This window comes from Tyto alba, unplaced genomic scaffold (assembly GCF_018691265.1).
Source record: "Tyto alba isolate M040663 unplaced genomic scaffold, T.alba_DEE_v4.0 Super-Scaffold_39, whole genome shotgun sequence".
In the NCBI taxonomy this organism is placed as follows: domain Eukaryota; kingdom Metazoa; phylum Chordata; class Aves; order Strigiformes; family Tytonidae; genus Tyto; species Tyto alba.
Genome location: NW_024881314.1, coordinates 7,167,400 through 7,188,394, shown reverse-complemented (window position 1 = coordinate 7,188,394; position 20,995 = coordinate 7,167,400). Strand labels below are relative to the sequence as shown.

Below are 20,995 nucleotides of genomic sequence, written 5' to 3'. Positions count from 1 at the left end.
GGTGTGCGGCTCCCGGGGGGGCGGAACGGGGCGGGCGGGGCAGGATGGGCGCTGGGCCCCGGGCCGGGGAGCGGCGGCAGCTCCGCCCCGCCCCGCTCCGCCCCGCCCCGCCGCCATGTTGGCGGTGCCGCTGCGCCGGGCCCGCAGGTACCGGGCGGGACCGGGCCGGGCCGGGCCGGGCCGGGCGGGGGGCGGGAGGGTGGGACCGGGCCCGGTGGGCGGGCGGCTGCGGGGCCCTGGCTGCGGCCCTGGGGGGCGGGGGGCAGCGATGGCTGCGGCACCCGGCAGCCCTTCTTTCACCGCCCCCCCCCCCCCCCCGAGTCCTCCCTGCACCTCCCACATCCCCCTAAATTCTCCTTCATCCCTGCAGTGTCCTGCACCCCTCCTGCGTCTCCCCTAACCCCCCCCCCGCACCCTCCTAAATCTTTTCTGCAGCTTTACACCCCTCCCGTATCCCCCAACATCCTGCAGTCACACTAAGTCTCCCCCTTCATCCCTATGCCCCCTGCATGACTTTACATACTCCCTGCACCCTTCTTGCCCCCCAGCCCTGCATCCTTGCCCCCCAGCCCTGCATCCCTGCGCCCCAGCCCTGCATCCTTGCCCCCCAGCCCTGCATCCCTGCCCCCCAGCCCTGCATCCCTGCGCCCCAGCCCTGCATCCCTGCCCCCCAGCCCTGCATCCCTGCGCCCCAGCCCTGCATCCCTGCCCCCCAGCCCTGCATCCCTGCCCCCCAGCCCTGCATCCCTGCCCCCCAGCCCTGCATCCCTGCGCCCCAGCCCTGCATCCCTGCCCCCAGCCCTGCATCCCTGCCCCCCAGCCCTGCATCCCACCCAGCAGCAGGAGGATCTCTCTCATCCCCCCGCCTCCGTCCCTTGCTCCCCTTGCCATGAAGAGCCTGTGCTGCCCGGCCTGCACCCTGACCCCGCACCTCCCGTGCACCCACGGGAAGGGATTTTCCTTGCTGAGGACACACGGGTCAAATCCCACAGATGCTGCCCCCCTTACCCACGGCTGTCGGGTGGCTGTGCCCCCAACGGATGCTGGTGGGAGGCTGGAGGGCAGGGAGCCCTGGGGATGGCAGTCCCCAGGCTGTGCCTGTGCTGAGCTGGAGAGGAACCTCACCTGAGCCTCCAGCAAGGGGGGAAGACTTTGTAGGGTCCTGGGGGGGGAGGCAGAGGTGGATCGATCTGCAGTAGAGCCCCCTGAGAGCAGTTCCCCTGGCACGGAGAGCGGGGAGCAGCACCCTGTCCCTGAGCCGCACTGGGCACCCACAGGAGCCGGGGTGAAGGTGGTGCTGGTCTGGGGTGTCGCGGCTCTCTCTGGGGGCTCTGCTTTGCTGTGGCGAACAAGAAAATGATGAGCCTGTTGGGTGTCACAGGTGCACGTTTCTAACGGGGAGCGTGACCATGGCCACGGGGGGGACAACCAGCCCCCCCAGTGTCCCTCGTCACACCAACCGCTTGATCAACGAGAAGTCCCCGTACCTCCTGCAGCACGCTCACAACCCTGTGGATTGGTAAGAGTGACTGGTGTGTTTCTCCCTCCTCCTCTCCTTGCATCTGTGGGGCTGAGGGACTTGCTGCCATGGAAGTGATGGCAGGCGAAGCAGCCTGGCCTCCTGTGCAGCTCCCTGTGGGCTGGGGGGTCCACGCTTCTGAGCCAGCCGTACCCCCGGCTCCCCTGCCCACTTTCCACCAGGCAGCAGCTTTTCAGGCAGCTTTGGAGGAGCTGGGGTCCCAGCAGCCGTGACTCGTGAAGCTGCTTTCTTGTCTTCCCTCCACAGGTACCCTTGGGGTCAGGAAGCCTTTGATAAAGCAAAGAAAGAAAACAAACTGATATTCCTGTCAGGTAACCAGAAAAAAGACGTATTTCATGTTCCCACATGTTGTTCAGTAGATGACCAGATAAGCCAGGCTGCATCCTGAGCTGGTGTGTGAATAGCTACGTGTGTAAGGATGGACACTGAGCACTGATTCTCTGCTAGCAAGAGGGCCATGTGCTTCAGTAGCTCTCTCTGAAGACGGGCTGCATCAAGGACCAGAGTCCTTGGCCAGATTTTAAGAGCAAGAGCTGGAGAGCCTAGGAGGCCCTGCAAGCCTCCATGTTTGCAGGAGGCCTTTCTCCTCCAGCTCTTCTCTAGGGGGACAGCAGCTGTTGTTTGTAACAGGGTTCCCCACCTCTGAGCGATCTCCCCATAATGCGTGTCCTGCTCCCCGCAAAGGGCCTTTCCTCACTTGCCTGTGCTTCTTTTCAGTTGGCTACTCCACCTGCCACTGGTGCCATGTGATGGAGGAGGAGTCCTTCAAGAACAAGGAGATCGGGGAGATATTGAACAAGAACTTTGTGTGCATCAAAGTGGATCGTGAGGAGCGGCCAGATGTGGACAGAGTGTACATGACCTTCGTGCAGGTGTGGGAGGCACAGGCAGGGCTGAGGAAGCTTTGACTGGCTCTCTCAAGATGAGGTTCATGGTCATGTTCCTCAGGCAGGAAGAGCCAGTATGTGGAGTGCTGTGAATGGGGGGCATGCATGATCACAAAGGTGGAGGGAAGCACACGTCTGTCCTCACGTGAGGCACTTGGATGTGCTGGAGGGGTACAGAGCAGAGGGTGCCTCTTGCATGACCTTGATGCACCCCTGATTTGTCTTTCAGGCAACCAGTGGTGGAGGTGGCTGGCCGATGAGCGTCTGGCTGACTCCAGACCTCAAGCCCTTTGTAGGGGGGACATACTTCCCTCCTGAAGATGGAGTTCATCGTGTTGGCTTTCGGACTGTGCTGCTCCGAATCACAGAGCAGGTACGGAGCAGGAATAGTGTAGCAGGTGGTACTCAACTGGCAGCAGGGAAATTGGTCTGGGCTTGGTGGGTGACCGAGCTAAGAGGTGCAGTCATGAGAAACAGTAGCCCAGAGAACATGTCAGAGCTTTGGCTGGGTTAGAGGTAGGTTTGAACTGATCTGAGGAGTGGGACTGAGAGCTGAAGGTGCAGTTTGGACTGGTGCAATGCAGGAAGCGGAAAGAGACAAAAAATGGAAGAACTGACTTTCTCACTCTGTGTCTTAGTGGAAGGAGAACAAAGATGCCTTGTTGGAGAACAGCCAGAAGATCCTGGAAGCATTGCTATACAGGTCTGAGATCCGTGTGCGGGGCCAGGAGTCACCCCCACCATCCAAAGAGGTCATGGCCACCTGTTTCCAGCAACTCTCCAGATCCTATGATGAGGACTACGGCGGCTTTTCTGAATCCCCCAAGTTCCCCACCCCAGGTCAGTCTGGCCTCTGCTGCCGAGCCCTGCCGTGGGGCAGGCAGTGCTGGGGGGGCAGAGCCCACCCCACAGCCTCCCACTGTTCTCCTTGTATTTCAGTGAATTTGAATTTCCTCTTCACATACTGGGCTCTGCACCGAACAACTCCAGAAGGTGCCCGGGCACTGCAGATGGCTCTACATACTCTCAAGATGATGGCCCACGGGGGCATCCATGACCACATTGGTCAGGTAGAAGGAAAGCCTTGGGGGTAAAGCCCTGGCATGCTGCGGGGATGTGGGGTGGAAATGTGTCCATTTGGTCTTTGCAGGGGTTTCACCGGTACTCCACCGACCAGCACTGGCACGTCCCTCACTTTGAGAAGATGCTGTATGACCAGGGGCAGCTGGCAGCCACGTATAGCAGAGCGTTTCAGGTACAGCTGTGGTACATCTCTGGGGGGGGGCTCACTTGCCACGCTGACTGCTGGCTGCGGAGGTCTGGCTTGGTTTGGGGAGCAGCTTCAGCGCCCGTTCTCCAAGATGTTGCCCATCCCATGGGCATGGAGTGGCCCCGTACTCCCCTTCATTTACTGGTGGTCATCCAGAAACGTTGCACAAGCCTGTGACAGTGTAGCCCCAGGGGTTTGGGTGTAACAAGGGAGGAACAGCCTTCTGGTTGGTCTTTGCAAGTCAGCAAACACATGCTGCTGCCTCTGACACTGCTGTAATTCCAGGGTTGCTCTCCAGTGCCTGTAGCTTCCTATCAGATGAATCCATGCCATGTTTAAAATCCCTGGACTTTCAAATGTGTTGCCCCTTCTTTGCCAGCTCTTTAAATCTGAATTTGTTATTATATCTGGCTGTGTCACTTGCCTCCCCCCTGCCCCTTGTAACATCGGTGTCCACCCTGTGCCTCCTGCAGATCTCTGGTGATGAATTCTTTGCCGATGTCGCCCAAGACATTCTGCTCTACGTCTCGCGGGACCTGAGTGACCAGGTAGGTTGTTCCCTGAGCTGGGCCAAAGAGAGAGCTGCTTACCCTGCCCTGGGACATGCTCCGGGGCTGCTTTTGCCTCCCTCCCTTCCCAGCTGAGCTCAGTCTGGGGCACTGCTGTGGCTCGCTGGCTGGACTGCCTGCCCAGCAGTGATGGGGAGCTGTCTGAAGGTGCTGTCCCAGGAGCTGAAGGGTCTCTCTGTTGCTCTTTTCCCAGGCTGGAGGCTTCTACAGTGCAGAAGACGCAGATTCCCACCCGACGGCCACATCCGGAGAGAAGCGAGAAGGAGCCTTCTGTGTGTGGGCAGCTGAGGAAATCCGGACTCTCCTTCCTGACCCGGTTGAGGGGGCCACAGAGGGGACGACCCTGGGAGATGTCTTTATGCACCACTATGGCGTGAAGGAGATGGGCAACGTGAGCCCCATGAAGGTGAGGGAGATCAAAAACCTGCGTTGTACTGGGAGCATCAGTGGGGGATCCCCACCCCTGGGGCTTGGCGGGGATGGCAGAGCAGCCCCAAAGCATGTGGGGTCCAGCCGCTCCTCAGCCCAGTGGCGTTTGTAGAACAGGGCTCTCCTTTCAGGACCCCCATCAGGAGCTGAAGGGCAAGAATGTCCTTATTGTCCGGTGCTCCCCGGAGCTGACGGCGGCCCGGTTTGGGCTGGAGCCGGGGCGGCTGGGCGCCCTGCTGCGGGAGGGCCGGCGGAGGCTGTCCACAGCCCGGGCACAGCGGCCACGGCCACACTTGGACACCAAGATGCTGGCGGCGTGGAATGGTGAGAGGCAGCTCAGCTCCGGGGGCGTGTGCCTTGGCTGGACCCCTCCGTGGCTGCCTGGGGCCAGCACGTTTTTGGGGGCTTGTAACAATGAGTCCTGCTGGGACTGGGTAGCGCCCCCCGTGGAGGTGGTGGGTGGGCTGGGATCAGGGGCTGTGGGAGTGCCTGGGGGAAGGAGCCCCACACCTGGAAGCTGTGGGGGCTGCTGAGCCTCAGGATATTGCTCTGGCTTTATTTTCCTCCCCTGTTGCCGGCAGAGAGCAGCAAAACTCTTCCCCTGGCTCAGCCCAGCTCCCCTGGTTGAGCTGTGGGGAAGGAGACTGAGTTGGGGATTGGAGACGCAGGCAGAGCACAGAGCCCATCTCCACTGCCGCGTGAGTGGGGGGACCACAGCTCTGTGTCAGTCTGTCCGGGTGTCCTGCAGCAGATAATGGCTGCAGTACCCCAGGCGCTGTTCCCAGCAGTGAATGTCTGGGTAGCTGGGTCTGGAGCTGGCGTTACAGCATGTCCTGCAAACAGGAAGACTCTCTTAAACCCTGTTTCTGCCTGCGAGTGAAGGCTTAGCTCTGGCCTTGCAGTGCTCTGCCCTTCTCTTTGGTGACAGCAAGTGACTTTCTTAGTGCTTTGAACTGAGCGGAAGAGCTGAGGACTGAGCCCTGACCTACCTCAAACATCAGGAAGGATGAGCTTCATGCTGAGCATCCTTTAAAGGAAAGACACTGACACCCCCACCGCTTCCTTGTGCCCCCCCTGAGCCTGTCCCCATGTCTGTCCCTGTGCAGGGCTGATGATCTCGGGCTTTGCCCAGGCTGGGGCAGCCCTGGCTGAGCCGGAGTACGTGAGCCGGGCTGCGCAGGCAGCTGCCTTCCTGCAGAGACACCTCTTCGACCCTGCCAGTGGGAGGCTGCTGCGGAGCTGCTACCGGGGCAGAGACAACACGGTGGAGCAGAGGTGAGTGGTGGCACAGAGAATGTCTACAGACTGACTGACCACCCCACAGGTGCTGCCTCGGCCCCCAGTGGTCCCTGTCCTCCTCTCCTCCAGGCAGGACTGGATGTGGGGGGAGGGAGGCTTTTGCCTTGTGCAGAACTGCCTCTGATGCAGTATGGGATGGAGAAATGCCCCCCACCCAGTGAGGAGAAATTAAGGTCAAATCCTTTCCCATTCCTCAACTTCCAAGCTGGCAGAAGCCTTCCTTTGCTCTCCCCTGCTATATAGAAACACAGGAAGCTTGGCAGAGCCACTGCTTATCTTGGACTGAGCTCTGAGGTGGCAACTCCTTGAGTAGCAGAGGGTTGGTGGGGCTTTGCTGGGTTGGAAAACATTTCCCACCTGGCCAGTGTAGAGATCCTAATGCTTCTTCCCTGTCTGCCGCTGCAGCACTGTTCCCATCCAGGGCTTCCTGGAGGATTATGTCTTCGTCATCCAGGCTCTCTTTGACCTGTACGAAGCCTCGCTGGAGCAGGGCTGGCTGGAGTGGGCCCTGCAGCTCCAGCACATGCAAGACAAGCTCTTCTGGGATCCCAAAGGCTTTGCATATTTCTCCAGTGAGGCTGGCGATCCCTCTCTGCTCCTGCGCCTGAAGGGAGGTGAGCTCGGGGACATGGCCATGCTCTGCACGGGTTATGGTGTGGGGCAGCTGAGGGGTGATGCTGGGCGGGAGGACCAAGCTGTGGGGTGGGGAGGCATCAGGCTGATGGAGGAGCTGTTGTCCCCTGCAGACCAAGATGGAGCAGAGCCCACCGCCAACTCTGTCACTGTCACAAACCTGCTCCGAGCAGCTTGTTACTCTGGCCATACGGAGTGGGTGGAAAAAGCCGGGCAGATCTTGGCCGCCTTCTCAGAGAGGCTGCAGAAGATCCCAATAACCCTGCCAGAGATGGCCCGGGCCACCGCTGCCTTCCATCACACCCTCAAACAGGTACGGGCTGAGGCTGGTGTCCCCTGTGGGACCTGCCGCAGGGAGGGGGCCTGGCGGTGGCGTGGGTGCAGTCACGGCTCTCTGCTTTCTCCCTCCTGCCACCCACTCTCTCCTTGGACAGGTCGTTATCTGTGGGGACCCCCAAGGAGAAGACACAAAAGAGATGCTGCACTGCGTCCGCTCCATCTTCAGCCCAAACAAGGTAGAGGCACCAACCCTGCCCTCCCTGCCCTGCCCCCTGTGCAGCCGCTCCCCGCCAGCTCCCATCACATTCCCTGCCACCACCCGCATTGCTGGTGCTTTCATCCTTTCTTCCAGTGCGGCTGTAGCATCCATCCTCCTCCTCCTCTGTCCTGCCTCCCTTCTGGGAAGCATCCTCTCCTTTCCATATTCGAGAGCGCAGCCGGCAGGGCCCCTGCACCCCTCTCCCTGGCACAGAGTGCTGGCAGCCCAGCCCATGGAGCGGCTGGGCTGGTTACGCTGCTCAGCCTGAGCCCAGCGTCCCCAGCGCTGCTCTCCCAAGGGTAAAACCTTTCATTCCATTGTGGATGTATCATGCCCGGTGCGGAGCCAGCCAGTGTCTGGGTCACCTTCTGCCTCGAGGCACCCTCACATCCCTGGGAAGCAGCCGGGCAACACCTCACTCCAGCTTTGGGTACCCCTGGCTGGGAGGGGCTGATTTTTCCCAAAAGCTTTGCCCCCAGCTGTGCTGTTGCTGTGCACTGGGGTTACCCCTCATTTTGCTTGTCTGCATCCTCGCTTGGAGATTGTCACCGGTAGGGATGGAGCTGTTTGGTGGGAAGTGTCCCTGCCTTGGGGGTGGATGGCTCTCGCCTTGGCAAAGCTGTTGGGCCGAGAGAAGCAGGGCTGGTCTGCGGGCAAGGGGGCTCAGTGTTTCAGCCTCTGGACTGGATTCATCCCTGCCTGTCGGGGTCCTGGCGCCAGGGTCTGGCATGTTAAGCTGCAGCGTGGGGGGAGCTGACACGGAGGCCAAAGCACCAGTTTCCCCCTGTAACCCCAGCTGGGGTGAACTAGAGAGGGCTGAGCCATCAGCACAGGATCCCCTGCTCTGTCCTCATGTTAGCTCAGCCCACGGAAGCTTTGATCCCTGACCCTCTGCCTCTCTGCTCAGCGGTGTTTAACACCGGTGCTGGAGGACTGTCACAACTTCTGCCTGGGAGCATGAGTGGGGGACACAGCTCTCCATCCTTCCTCCTCCATCTCCTGTCCAGCAGTGTCCACAGCCATGACAGTCCCCGTGCCACATAAGGCCTCTGCTCCCACGCTCTTCCTCTCTCCCTTTGAAGGATTACAGTGGCTGACCCAGTTTTCGGGGACGGGAAGCGCCTTGCTGGCAGCGAGGAGCCCAGCACCACTGCTAATAACCTGCTCCCTCTCCCTGCAGCTGGTTCAGCCCTCAGTCCCCCCAGTCCACATGGGCTGTGGCAGGGGATGCAGCTGGCAGCATTGGGGTCGCGAGCAGAGCGAGTAGTGCAGCCATTTCCTCTCCTCCCATGCGGTTTTATTCCCTCCTGTTAAGCTGGTAAAAGCCTGGCTGGTGGGGATGCTCGCTCCCCAGGGGCAGGTCTGTCTCCCCCAAGCTGTTGCCTTCCTCAGGGGAGGGAGGAAGAGGAGCTCTGGGTGCTCTGGATGGATATTTCCACGGGGGAATGAAGCCATAGGGTGCTCGGGAGCTGCCCAAGGAGAGCAGCGCCCGCCCAGGCTGTGTGCAGGGGGGGTGTGCTCGGGGGGGCATGCCAGGGGGCTGTGGCTGGAGGCTGGCAGCAGGGAGGGTGGGGGCCAGCCCCTGCTCCCCGCTTGCCGGGCATGCCTGCCCTTGTGTGTTCCTCATGTTGCAACAGTGGGATGAATCAGGAGCTGCCCCATTCAGCAGCCTGGGTTTGTTGCTTTGGAAGAAGGATGGCGGCAGGAGGGAAAAGCTCTCTCCTCGAAGGAGCACAGCCCCACGGGCGTGTGTCTCTGCTTCCCCAAGCACCGGTGTGCAGGAGCGGTAGGAACTGAGCTCCTTGAACTTCCTCAGCTCCTGCTTGTTCCTGCCACGAGAGCTGCCTGCTCTGCTCCAGCAGATGGGGTGTCCCATCGTGGTCATGGCTGCTTCTCCCTTCTGGCACCGGGGCCAGGGCTGAGCGGTTGGGTCTCTTCAGCATCATTGGGGTGGAATGGAGGGTGAGAGGGAGGGGGCAGAGCCACGCTTCCCCTGGGCCGTCCTGCCGGGGCTTTGCTGGTGCCATGCTCATTCCTCGTGGACAGCCTGTCAGTAGCGATGGCTCCTCACTTTGCAGAGGTGGTGGAGAGAAGGGAGGAGAATCCCACTGCTCAGCTCCTGCTGCTTTTGGGTCCCGACAGCTATCCCTCTTTCCATGCTGCATTGCACAGAGTTGAGGGTGCTCCTTTTGCCACCCCCCTCTCACCTTCACCCCCCTCCCCGCTGCCAGCTGCTCCCCAGCTCTCCTTCCACACCCCGAGAAGCTGCCTGAGGCAGAGCAGCCCTGGGTCATCCACTCCAGGGATGTGGCAGCTTTGGGAATCAGCTTTGTCAAGGAGTTGAGGAAATGTCACCGCCGTGTCCCCTGCCGCCCTTGCTCCCTTGGTGCCAGCAGGATGCTGGGGGCTAGGCTCGTCTGCAGGAACACAATTAATTAGGTCGTTCCAGTAATTAATTCCTTACAAACCTCACGTTGAAATTCTTGCTGTAGCAAGATGCCGATGGTAAAACGGCACTGAGGTCGTGGGTTTAAATGGACCCCACACCCGGAGGAGCCCGTTGCTGCAGGCAGCTGCCGTGGGGATGTGAGTGCTCCGGGGGCGATGCTGGCGGCTGCTCCCCTGGGGTTCCCAGTGCTGGGAGCAGAGAGGGTTGGATCCCTGCTCCAGGGCTGGATCCCAGCTCGTGGTATAGATCCTTGCCCTGTTAATGGTCTTTAGGGTAATTATGAAGGATCCCATTATCTCCTCAGCTGCAGAGCACTAGCCTGCCGCTTGCCTTCATCCTGGCCCTGCAAGAGGACCTTAGGGAGCTTGTGAGAAAAATGAATAATGAATTTCAGATTGGACATGAATTGGTAATTAATCACTCCTGGAATTAATTCCAGACAACGGCAAGGGGGGAGGAGGTTGGGTGGTGGGAGCAGGAGGCAGGCAGGGAGACAGGCTGGGCCAGAGCTGGGTCAAGGCAGGGTCTGAGTGGGAGATGTGGGGTGATGCATGGGACTGCAGCAGCCGTTATCCAGAGCGAGGGCTTGGGGACATGGTGACCCCCTGGAGACACGAGGGGTGAGGGCGGCCCCTGCCAGGCACGGGTGAGGCTGTGTGGGCATCTCTGCTGGGTGTTGGTGCTGAGTTTGCTCCTGGCCCCGGGTCCGGTGGCAGAGGATGTTACCTGCTGGTGGGGGATGTGTGGGCTGTGGGCAGCAGCGTTTGGTGTCAGCATCCCTCGGCGGCGTGAGCAGTGTGACTGTGTGGCGAGTGTGTCAGTGCTCGGTGGGCACCGCAGTGGGTGCACGTGTGGGGCTGGGGCCAGGGTGGGCGAGGGAGAGCCATGTGCTCCTGCAGTGGGATGCTGCTGCTGGGCCTTGGGCCTTGGGAAGCACCGGCGTTTTGCTCACCCTTTGCATCCGTATTGGCACCAGGCTCTTTGCCAGCTCCTGGCTTTCCCCTGATTAGTCTGCAAGCCCTGAGGCTTTAACAAACATTTTCCCTTTCAGAGAAACTAATTATCACGGCAGCCCTGTCATCACCCCTGGCTGGTGCTGCCGTCTCAGCCTGGAGAGCCCCTGACCCACTGCTCACTGGCACCTGAGTTTTTTGGGAAGTGTCTGGGGGGCAGGAGGAGCTGGGTACGGGGTGGGATGGGGTGATGCTGCAGCTGGGGCTGGGGCTGCAGCTGCCCCTGGGCTGGGTGGGTGTCCCCAGGGAGCTGGGGAGGGGGCTCGGGCAGCCCCCACAGGGCTGCTGTGTGCGGGTCCCTGTGCTTCATCGCCGGCTGCCCGGTGTCTGGAGCAGAAAAGGGAGGCAAAGCTGCCGGAGCCATATGGACCAGGTGCTGCCTCCGGCACAGGAATGATGGGGACGTGGTCCCCCGTGGGACCCTGGCAGAGGGCTGCTGTGGGTCCCCTCAGCTCCCCGTCCCCTCTCCGCTTTGGGGGAGTGCATAGGGGGACACTGCCAGCGCTTGGCTTGTCTGCAGGGAGGGAAGGAGCAGCTGGCTGGTGCTGGCTGTGCTCTCCGGCTCTCACAGCTCCTTCTCCGGCAGGTGCTGATGCTGGCAGATGGAGACAGCGCTGGGTTCCTCTACCGCCAGTTGCCTTTCCTTGCGTCCCTGGAGAGGAAGGACGGGAAAGCCACCGCCTATCTCTGCAGCAACTTCTCCTGCTCCCTGCCCGTCACCTCCCCCCAGGAGCTGCGTGGGATGCTCGGCCCCTGAGCCCCTCGGCCCCGCTGCCTGCAGGAAGGCGAGGGGGAGACAGCCTGTCAGCCAGCCCAGGAACACGGGAGAGACCCGTGATAAAGCCACCCTGGGCATCAGCTGCCTCCCGGATGGTTCCTGGCAGCGCGGTGGGGCTGTGCCCTTCCCTGCCTGCTGTAGGTCGGGCTCTGCTTGCACTGCTGCTCTGGCAGCATCTCGGCAGAACCGGCTCCCGTCCCCGGTGCTGGTCTTGGCATGGCCAGGAGACACCCACCGAGGAGCCCCTCCTCCCCCCGCACACGCGCTCGCTCCTCTCCTCGCCTAGGAAAAGAAAAACAAATTAAATATAAATCCCGGCGTTAATGGAGAAGTCAGATGGGAAAACTGTTAGGTTCCCATAGCAACGCAGGGTAACATTGTCAAAAGCACCTGGATGACTTGGGAGTCAAGTGCTTTTGAAAGTGTTAACGGTTACGACAGCCGCCGTATTTTTCCATTACAGGGTAGATTGTAACATACATTAAGTTAATATATAGTGCATGCAAAAAATCTGCTGATTACCACAGGGGATGAAAACGTGCCGCAAGACCCAGCCTAAGCACTTCCAAACAGCTAAACATCTTGTCCCAGTTTTGCCAAGGGTGCAGAGACCTGGTGCAGCTCAAGAAAGCACTTTTCAAAGTCTCGTTTTCTTTGTGAAAGGCCAGTGCCTGTGTCCACGCTAGCATGGGGCTTGTAGGGCTGCGCTGGTTCCCCTGGGACCCATGGGGAGGTGAGGAGCTTCCCCGGGGCTGGGGTGGCTGGAGGGGACAGGCGCTGGGGCCGAGGGTGCTGGGAGCCGGGGGGGGGGCTGATGTGCCCCACGGCTGCCCCGGGCCCCTGAGCATCCCTGAGGGGGGGTGCCGTGCCTGGGGGTCCCCGATGGGGATGGGAAGCAGGGAGAAGTCCGACCTGCCTCGGCTGGGGCTGTCAGCCCACTCTGCTGCGGCAGGAGTCGGGGGGCTGGGGACCCCCAGACCTGGCAGCTGCTCTGTGCCAAGGGAGGGCAGCTGGGCTGGGCCGGAGCGGGCAGGGGCGGGTGGATGGTGAGGTAGGTTGGCCGTTTTTGGGCTGGGTGCTCAGGGTGGGTGCTGCCAGCCAGGGTGCTCAGGGCTGCGGCTGCCCCAGCCTTTGCTTGCGGAAAGTTTTGAGTACCAACACAAGAAATAACCCCTAAAAACACCTTTAGGCCAACGTTTGAGGAGGCGGGGGTGTTTGCTCTGAACTTTCCCAGCAAAGCCTAGGCTGGGCTGAGGATCTTGCCGAGCCTCACTGGGGGCTTGGCCGCATCCTGCTGACACCGGCCACGGGGCCGGCGCTGTCAGACCTCGGCACCTCTGCACGCTGAGCAGAGGGAGATAACCCCCCCCGGCAGAAGTGGGATGCTGTTGCCAACATCACAAGCTCCCTTTGCTGCAGCGTAAACTTTATTCTACTTGATTCTCCCTTCTCCTCCTCCCTGCTTCCAAACAGGTGGGTACCAGGTTTTCAACATCCCTCTGACACCCTGGGGGTCCCGGCACGCCAGCCCGCGCCCCGGCCCGTGGGGTGCCGTCATCTGGCAGCGAAGCGGCGCTGAGCCGCGCTGCCCACCGGCTTTCCAGTGGGTTGTGCCAGGATTTGGGGGTAACCAGCCAGGAGAAATGCCTTTGAAGTCAAAGAGGAATTTTGCACCTCATCTCATGAATGCTTTCTATGCTTGTGGAAGAGGAGGGGTTTTTATTTTCTCTCCTCTCTTGGTTTTAAAAGCTGAAGTGTTTCTGGAAATCCAGCTGAAAATTGTTGTTTTGGCAGATGGCTGGCTGGTTTCCTCTTTTTTTTTCTTTTTTCATTTCTTTTTTTTTTTTTTTTTTTAAAAACTTGGCATCTCTGCCGCAGGGATTGATTTGACACTCATGAGTGCTCAGAGTGAGTTGGTGCTGTGTGCCAGAGCAGCATCTTCAGAGAGCAGGGCCGGTGCTGAACACCCGTGGGGAAGCCCTGATGTCTCAGGCCTCCTGGCCAGCCAGGTCCACGTGTGGCAGCTCTCCCCGGGGTGGCGTGGGGCTGGGGCGTTGTGCTGAGCCCATTTCGGTGCCCACCAGCTCCCTGTGGCGTTGGGCACAGGGTGCCTTTCTCCCACACCGTCTTGCTTGTCAGTGTGTTTCTGTAAGCAGCCACCAGATGAAAAAAGTGCTGTGAACCTTTGTCAGGATGAATTGGGCTCGCCTATCAGAAAGAAACAAAAAACAAAACAAAACAAAACAAGGAAGACAAGTTATCTGTAATAAATAACTGATGCTGTGGCATCTCTGTCCTCCCGGTGCCTCTGCCTCGTTGCTGCCTGGGAGCCGGTGGCCCCATCCTGTCCCCAGAGCCACCCGGCTGCTCCAGCCCGTTGACTTTATGACCTTGGCAAGGGGCATTTTCACTTGAGTTCAGCTGCAGCACCCCCTTTGCTGGGCTGGGTGTCAGGGCACCCATGGGTGCTGTTCCTTGCTGGCAGGTGGTACCGAAGGAGGGCCTGGCCACAGGAGCCAGTGCAGCCACGATGGTTAAACCCTCCCAACGATGCTTCCTTTCTCATTACTTTCCTGCCACTAACCCACCAATTTCACTGCAAATGCTGTTGATTTGCTGCAAGGTTTGTTTTCTGGAGAGATTAACGGGAGGCAGCACTGGCAGGGTGCTGGCCCGGGCTCTCAGGAGGGTGATGAAGCGGGTTCTTGGTGCTCGGCGGTCCCATGCTGCTTCTTAAAAATCCATTTTCCTGACCCCTTCCCATGTTTCTTTTGTCAGTGAGTACAGGGGCTACCGGGGACTCGCTCCAAGGCATTACTGAACCCCTTTTCCCTGCTGGTGGGGAGGCTCAGGGCAGCAGCAGGCAGCATCCCCTGTTCCTTTCCAGCTGCAGAGTTGTCAAAAAAAAAAACAAACCAAAACAAAAACCAAACCAACAACAAACTCAAAATGCATCAAATAACCAAAGTGTTGTTTTTTTCCCCACAAACACTGGCATTTTCCATCAGGCTGCTCTGGAGGGCACAGGGGGGCTCTGTAACCCTGCCTGGGGCTCTGGGCTTGCCCCAGCAGCCGCGGATGAGGAGGAGCAGGTTTTCCCCTTCCTTCTTTTTAATAAAACAAAAAAACAACCTTTCAACATTTTAATTTTTAATGCCTACATTAGTGGATCTGCAGTACACCCCATCGCTCAGCCCACCAAGGCAGCTGGGAGGGCTGACACCCATCGTGTCCCTTCAGGGGGTCTGGGACACGCAGTGGGGGGGAGGCAGCGCCGGCGGCCACCCTTGCTGCTCTAATGAGGCTTTCCCTCTAATTAATATTCCCCAGCAAAGCCAGCACTGGTTCTGGATCTCTCAGCTTTTATCTCTGCTGGCATTGATGTGACATCAATGGGAGACGGGCTTTGAAAGCTGTTTGTTATTTGCGATGTTGCATCTGTGGGAGAGGGAGGATGGAGAGGGGCGTCCCCAAGCCCAGGTCCAACCCTGCTCCAGTGTCTGTCCCCCCCCCCTGCAACGAGGCACACGTGGGGGTGCAATTTGAGCATCCCCGTTTCCAGCCCCTCTGAGAAAGTATTTTGGGCAAAATAATGAGATTTCTGCACCCAGTTGCTTCCCACCTGGGTGCCCGGGCATGGGTGCCCAATTCACACCTGAGCACACAAGTAATTCACGTGTGAGCACCCCATTGTGCCATGCTTGGGCGGCCAATTAGCCAGCACCTGATCACCCAATTAGTCAACACCTGAGCATCCAATCTGCTCACGCCTGAGTGGCTGATTAGCTCCTGCCTGAGGGTTATCTCTGAGCGTAAATGGGCAGGTTTTGGTAGGTAGGGGCTGTAGTGGTGTTGATGTGGGAGGAGGTTGTGGGGTGCTGGTCATGGTTGCTCTGAAAGCCATGGAAATACCTCATTATACCCCAAAATATTAGGGGAGCCTATGGCAGAGAGGGCAGGAGGTGTGGGGCTGGAGTCCCTCTGTGCCCATTCTGCACTGTCGGGCCCAGTTACTCCAATTTTCACCCAAAGGGAATTTGCAGCTGATGATCTGGCATGGTGAGTCCCCTGAATCACAGCCCCCTCCCTGGGGTGTTTGGGGGAGCTCACTGGGGTCCCCTTGCACTGGGAGATGATTGGAGGGGGGGGGGTATGTGTTGGGACACAGCCACCCTCCTCCTGCATCCCACTGGAGCATCTGCGGGGGCTGGTGGGCAAGCTGGCTCTGCTTCCCCTCCTCATCCCCACGTTTGCGTTGTGCAGATGTTCGTGCCATTCAGCTCCTGTAATTCCAGTATTCCTGACAAGTGAATTTGCAGCTGAAGCTGGCCAACACTTGCTCAAAATGTGCTTTTTTTTTATAAAAAAAAAAAAAACAACAAAAACCAACCAAAACCACAACAAAACAACTTTTTATGCAGATTGTTGTCACAGACCAGGGGGGGGCTCTGCTTGGCTCAGCTGCTGCCTCAGTTTACCCTCCTGTGAACGTGTGTCCTGTCCAATCTATCTGTCCCTCCTCTTTGTGGCCCTGGAGCATCTGTCCTGCCCAGCCTCTCCCAAAGCCACCATGTGCTCCAGCTCCTCTTTTGCCAGGCTAAATTGGGGACCCTGAATGCTGCACTTCAGGGCAGTGCTCCCCCAAAGTGGGGAGCAAGGGGTGGGACCCCAGAGACAAGGCTTTGCCCTTGCAAGAGGGTTGGTGTTGGGATGATGCTGTGTGCGGTGAGCAGGCAGCGTGATGGGGAGGTGGAATGGGGATGCTGCCTGCCTCCCCATCACAGGGAGACAACACAAGCAGGATACAGTCGAGCTGTTGAACACCCATTTTTTACTGGGCTGAGAGGGGCAGACGCGCTCCAGGGGCCACGCAGGGGAATTTGCAGCTATTCCCAGGCTGGCTGCCATGGCCACGAGCATGTGCCAAGGCATTTTGGGGATCATCATCCCCAGACAACACTCAGCCACTCCAGACGGGTGTTGCGGCTGCGACCCAACGTTTTTAACCAGCGGAGACCTCCCCTTCCTACCTGGGAGCGCTGTAGCAATCTCATCCATTTCTCATGGGACCCTCAGCCACTGCTGGGAAGGAGGGGAGGGATGGGGAGGGGTGGCTGGAGGCCCTGCAGTGCCCGTGGGAGGGCGTCGGGAGGCCGGCTGCACTTAGGAAGGGTTATGCAATAGATACTTGGCCATTACACGGCTATTAATCCTCCTTTAATATGGTTTTGCTATTTACTGACCACGGTAACTATTGCATTAAATCGAAATTAAATGTGCGTTTTGGAAGCTTTACAGAAGGACAGAAGAGGATGTCTGTGGAGGAGGGTGCAGGTTTGTGTGGAGGGGTGGGAGGGGGGTTTTGGGGTTGTGTAGAGGGACTGGGAGTCCAGTGGGTCCCGAATGGCCTTGTCACCATCATGGGGATGCCCCCCAGGTGCTGTGCCAGGCTGTCAGCCCAGGTGAGGTGCCGGTGGCATCTCTGGTGCCTTCGGCACTTTGTGAGCTGCTAAATTAGAGGTGAGAGATGCTGAGGGCTCCCGGGGAGCCTCGACTGCTAATCAAAGGGAAACGGGCTCTGCTTTTCATCTGGGGTTTTATACACAGCCCCATCGAGGGCTGAGGCTGCTTCCCTCCCCATGGCTGAGCGGATTTTGGGATTAACCCCTTGTGTACTGCAGCTTGTCAGGAGCATGTAGCAACACTTCATGGTTATCAGCTAAGGCTGAAATCCAAACCGGGGACCCTGCGGCTTGGGGAAAGCAGGAGCCACTTTTTTTTTGGTTTTGGGGCCAAATCTTCTGCTGGAATAGCAGGATGGGCCCCCAGCCATGGGAGCTGGGCTTCTGGCAGCAGCATGGATGTCCTGAGGCCACTTCTCCCAGTGCCTCAGGGCTGATGATGGCTTGTATGAGGGCTTTACCCGTGGATGAGGAACCTGAATGTCCCTGCTTGACCCAGCACTCCTCTCCCTGTCTCTGACACCTGTGTATCTGGGACAGACAGAGCTGGGCTCGCTGCAGTTATCCACAGATTAAAGGCAGCTAATTTAGTTTGAGTTATGGAGGCTAAATTGGATCGATATGTTGGGGTGAAGCACATAAAAGAGGAATCAATAGGTATTTGGAAATGCAGAAAATGGGCTCTGTAGCCCTATGGGATGATGCTTTTGGGGTCAGGGCAGTGGTGATGCCCGGGTGGGGTGGGGAGGGAGAGGTGGGGATGTGGGAGCTGGTGGCAGGCGATCCCTCGGGCGATGCACGCCAGCAAAGCAGAACTGCAACTCAGCACAAGGCTTTCATCGGGTTTTTGCAGCTCAGCAGACTGGAGGCTGCCGTGACAGGCAAGAGCTTCAGCTCTGCGGGATTCGAGGCACGGGTTTGACAGCCGGCCCCCGCCCGTGCCGGTGCGCTCGCCCCCGCGTTTGCTGGGGACGTCACGGCCATGAGGAAACTGGTTTGAGGTTCAAACAGAATTTGGGCAGAAGCTGGCTTGGGCCATCTGCAAGGTGTGCACCAACCAGGCATCCTCACAATGGGATGCTCACTGGTATAAACTGGGGATGTCCCAGTGGCCCCCAGGGTTTCTGAGCCCCTGTGGCCACCGGCAAGGGCTTGGTCTGTCTCCCTTGTGCTGCCTTCTGGCAGGGCAGCGCAGCGGGAGGCAGGGTCCTTTTTCATAGCTGACAGTCCATGAATATTTATAGCAGCATATTAAAAATGTCCACCGCATCCCAAATTAGTCATGGGCCCCTGCATAGAGCCAGGGTGCTGGGTACGGTGGCACCGATGTCACCCCCAGCTTCACGGTCGGATAGCGGTTGTGCGGCCCCGCAGCCGGGGTGTGGTGGAGCTGGGGGTCCCTGTTCCTGCACAAGCAGCTCTCAGGTCCTGCCTTTGGACCAGACCTTGTTCCCATCTGTGACCCCCTCGTCCCTCCTGGACCCCTGATCAGGAAGCTGGCAGCACCAGGCTTTCTACACCTCTTGACACCTCTTCCTCACCATCTCGTGCTTTAAATCTCAGGTTTCTGTGGCTGTGACCGATGTCTCCATCAGTTGTCGAGGGGTGCGGGAGCTGCTGCCCCTGCCACGTGCTGCGGATGCCAGCTGCCTCTGGGATGTGCAAAGCGTGGCCAGCACAGACTTGTTTATCTCCCAGAAGAACAGGCAAGAGAGGGAATCGGTGTTTTGGTGAATGACTGGAAATTAAAGGGGGAGAAGAAGGGGACAAAGCTATTTCCCAGCTCCTAAGGGGTTGGCAGGGATAATAGAGAAAAGAGCAAAATCTAATTTAGAAAGAGTATACAAAGACAAAAGTGCTGGAGGGTGTCCTGGTCGTGGTGTGAAGCCTCAGCCTGAGCGTGGATGGAGGGTTGCGCTGCAAGCCCACAGGGACTGGATGTGTCCCAGCAGCTTGGTCTGAGGTGGGGGCAAGAGTGGGTGTCCCCATGGTGTTTGGGGACCCTTCAGCCCATGGGGAGGCTGGGCTGGGGGATAAACTCTGGCAGAGGAGGGTCTCTGGATTTCCTCTCTCGGTCTGTAACTCTCCATTGCTCTGACCACCCTCCACCCTGGCCCCAGCCAGGGACTCCCATGTTCCTGGCAGTGGCTTGTTTTGCTTGGAGCAGATCGCCAGAGCAGGGTATTCAGCCTCTGGTAGCAGACACCACACTGAGAAATGCTGATATGATTATTAATATTATTATTAATATTATTATTAATATTATTATTATTATTATTATTAATAATAATAATAATAATAATAATAATAATAATAATTATTATTATTTTACTTGTAATGGGGGTGCTGGTAGTGTGGCTGAGATCTCAGCCCCTGCTCCAAGCACGTTCTGCAAGCGGCTGTCCTGGCTCCAAAGAATTAAAACCTCAATTGGTTAGGCTGAGCGTTGGCGGGGATAGTCCGATGCTGGGGGTCGGAGCCTGCACCAGTGGGGTCTGTGGACTGAGGGATGTGGCTGGTGGGCACCCCCAGGCACCTCCATGCACCCCCAGCATGAGGGGGCTCAGCCCCATGGGAAGGTTCGTTGGGTCGGAGACCTCTTGGTGGCAACTTTGTGGGGATGGGACAGGCTGGGGAAAAGTTTCTGTCCTCTCCACAGGGAAAATGTGATCCCCACAGGTCAGGCATCCTTGCAGGTCCAGGAATCCCACAGATCCTCTCCCTTCAGATATGGGATTCCTGGAGATCTGGGATCCCTACCAGCATGGGCAGCACAGGGCTGAACGTGGCTGATCAAGCCTTGGCAAAGTTATAATTTAAATTTAATTTAAATTCCTTTTTTTTTTTTAAAAAAAAAAATTCTGTGTTGCTGTTTTCTTCACTAAATGTCATGTTTTTCATTTGTTGGCAAAATGAGGATCTTTCCACATGCAGCACCTGGGCCGGCCAGTGCTGGCAAGGGACTTTGGAAGGGGACAGCCAGGGAAGGGGGTGGCAGGGGGAGGAGTAGCCCACACTGGGGACAGGTAGGGGCAGCGAGGCAGAGAAAAAGAAGGTAGGAGACAAAATTAGGAGGTAATCAGGCTGGAAACATGCCCCAGGGAGGGAAAGCTCTGTGGTGTAGCTGGGTTAGCCCAAGTCCGTGTCCCCATCCCCGCTGCTCCTCCACCCAAGTGGGAGCGGGATGGAGGAGGGCAGTGGGGACTTGGGGTCCTCTGAGGGTTGCAAAGCTGAAAAATGCAGGCAAAAGCCCTGATGGGAAGGTGCTATTGTCTCTCCACACCACCTCCCCATCTGTCTGTCTGTCTGTCTGACCTTTTGCTCTGGTCTCCCTCATCACACACTAATGATAGTCCTGGTTACTGCCGCTAACGAAGGGCTGCGGCTTTGATTGCTCGGCCAGATCCCACGCTCGTCTCTGGCCGAGATCCTTGTAGCATTAATGAAGCCCCTAAATCACTTTTATCGCAGGAGGCAGCCAAAGGGAAGGGCTGCAGGGGGCTGGGGGGTCCCGCACCCCCCCCGGAGGGATACAGCACCCGGGCTCCTCCTGAGCCGCATCTCCATGGCAACGCTGCGGGATGCTCCTGCGGGATGCTCCTGCGGGATGCTCTTGCAAGGCCACCGAGGGGATTCCCTGCAGCCTGGGGGCTCTGGCACCACACAGAGTTGGGGAAAAAGCACCTATCTGCTGGGATCACAGCTGTCTGTCTGTCTGTCTGTCTGCCCACAGCACTATCCCTGTGGATATTGCTCAGAGGTGCTGCTTGATCTCAGCCCTGGCAGCAGCCACTTAAAGCCCACATCCGCGTGGCCTTGCTGGCATTGACAAGCATCTCTCAGAGCAAATAATTACATAATTAACCTCAAAGTCCTTTCAGCCCTTAATTTTCCAGCCCTGATCGTGCGTGTCCTTAGCTTGGCTTCAGTGAGCTGAGGCATAGAAATCTCCAGCCATTTCCATAGCATGGCACAAGTGCAGCATTTGACCCTGAATATATATTTCTCTTTAACATCTGTCTTTCCTTTTCACTGTGGTTTTTATTACTAGACACATTTGTGTTAAAGTAAACACAGCTCAGGAGCTGGAGGCTTGGGGGTCCTTATGATGCCTCAGGACAAGCGGGG

At 58.2% G+C, this 20,995-nt stretch overlaps 1 protein-coding gene across 3 annotated transcripts; it reads left to right on the top strand.

Moving 5' to 3' along the window:
- The first annotated feature begins 3 nt into the window (after positions 1-3).
- SPATA20 (spermatogenesis associated 20) lies at positions 4-12,047 on the top strand. 3 transcript variants are annotated; one of them, XM_042802794.1, is made up of 16 exons: positions 4-147; positions 1,382-1,519; positions 1,787-1,851; positions 2,258-2,412; positions 2,657-2,800; positions 3,066-3,267; positions 3,367-3,497; positions 3,578-3,682; positions 4,171-4,245; positions 4,460-4,672; positions 4,827-5,019; positions 5,802-5,970; positions 6,400-6,608; positions 6,741-6,940; positions 7,062-7,142; positions 11,214-12,047. In XM_042802794.1, exons 1-16 carry the CDS (start codon positions 116-118, stop codon positions 11,382-11,384), a joined length of 2,283 nt encoding a protein of 760 aa, XP_042658728.1. In that variant the 5' UTR covers positions 4-115; the 3' UTR covers positions 11,385-12,047. The 3 variants fall into 3 exon arrangements, with proteins under 3 accessions (XP_042658728.1, XP_042658730.1, XP_042658729.1); XM_042802796.1 differs by lacking the exon at positions 11,214-12,047 and adding an exon at positions 10,666-10,794; XM_042802795.1 differs by lacking the exon at positions 11,214-12,047 and adding an exon at positions 9,919-10,651.
- The last annotated feature ends 8,948 nt before the right edge of the window (positions 12,048-20,995 follow it).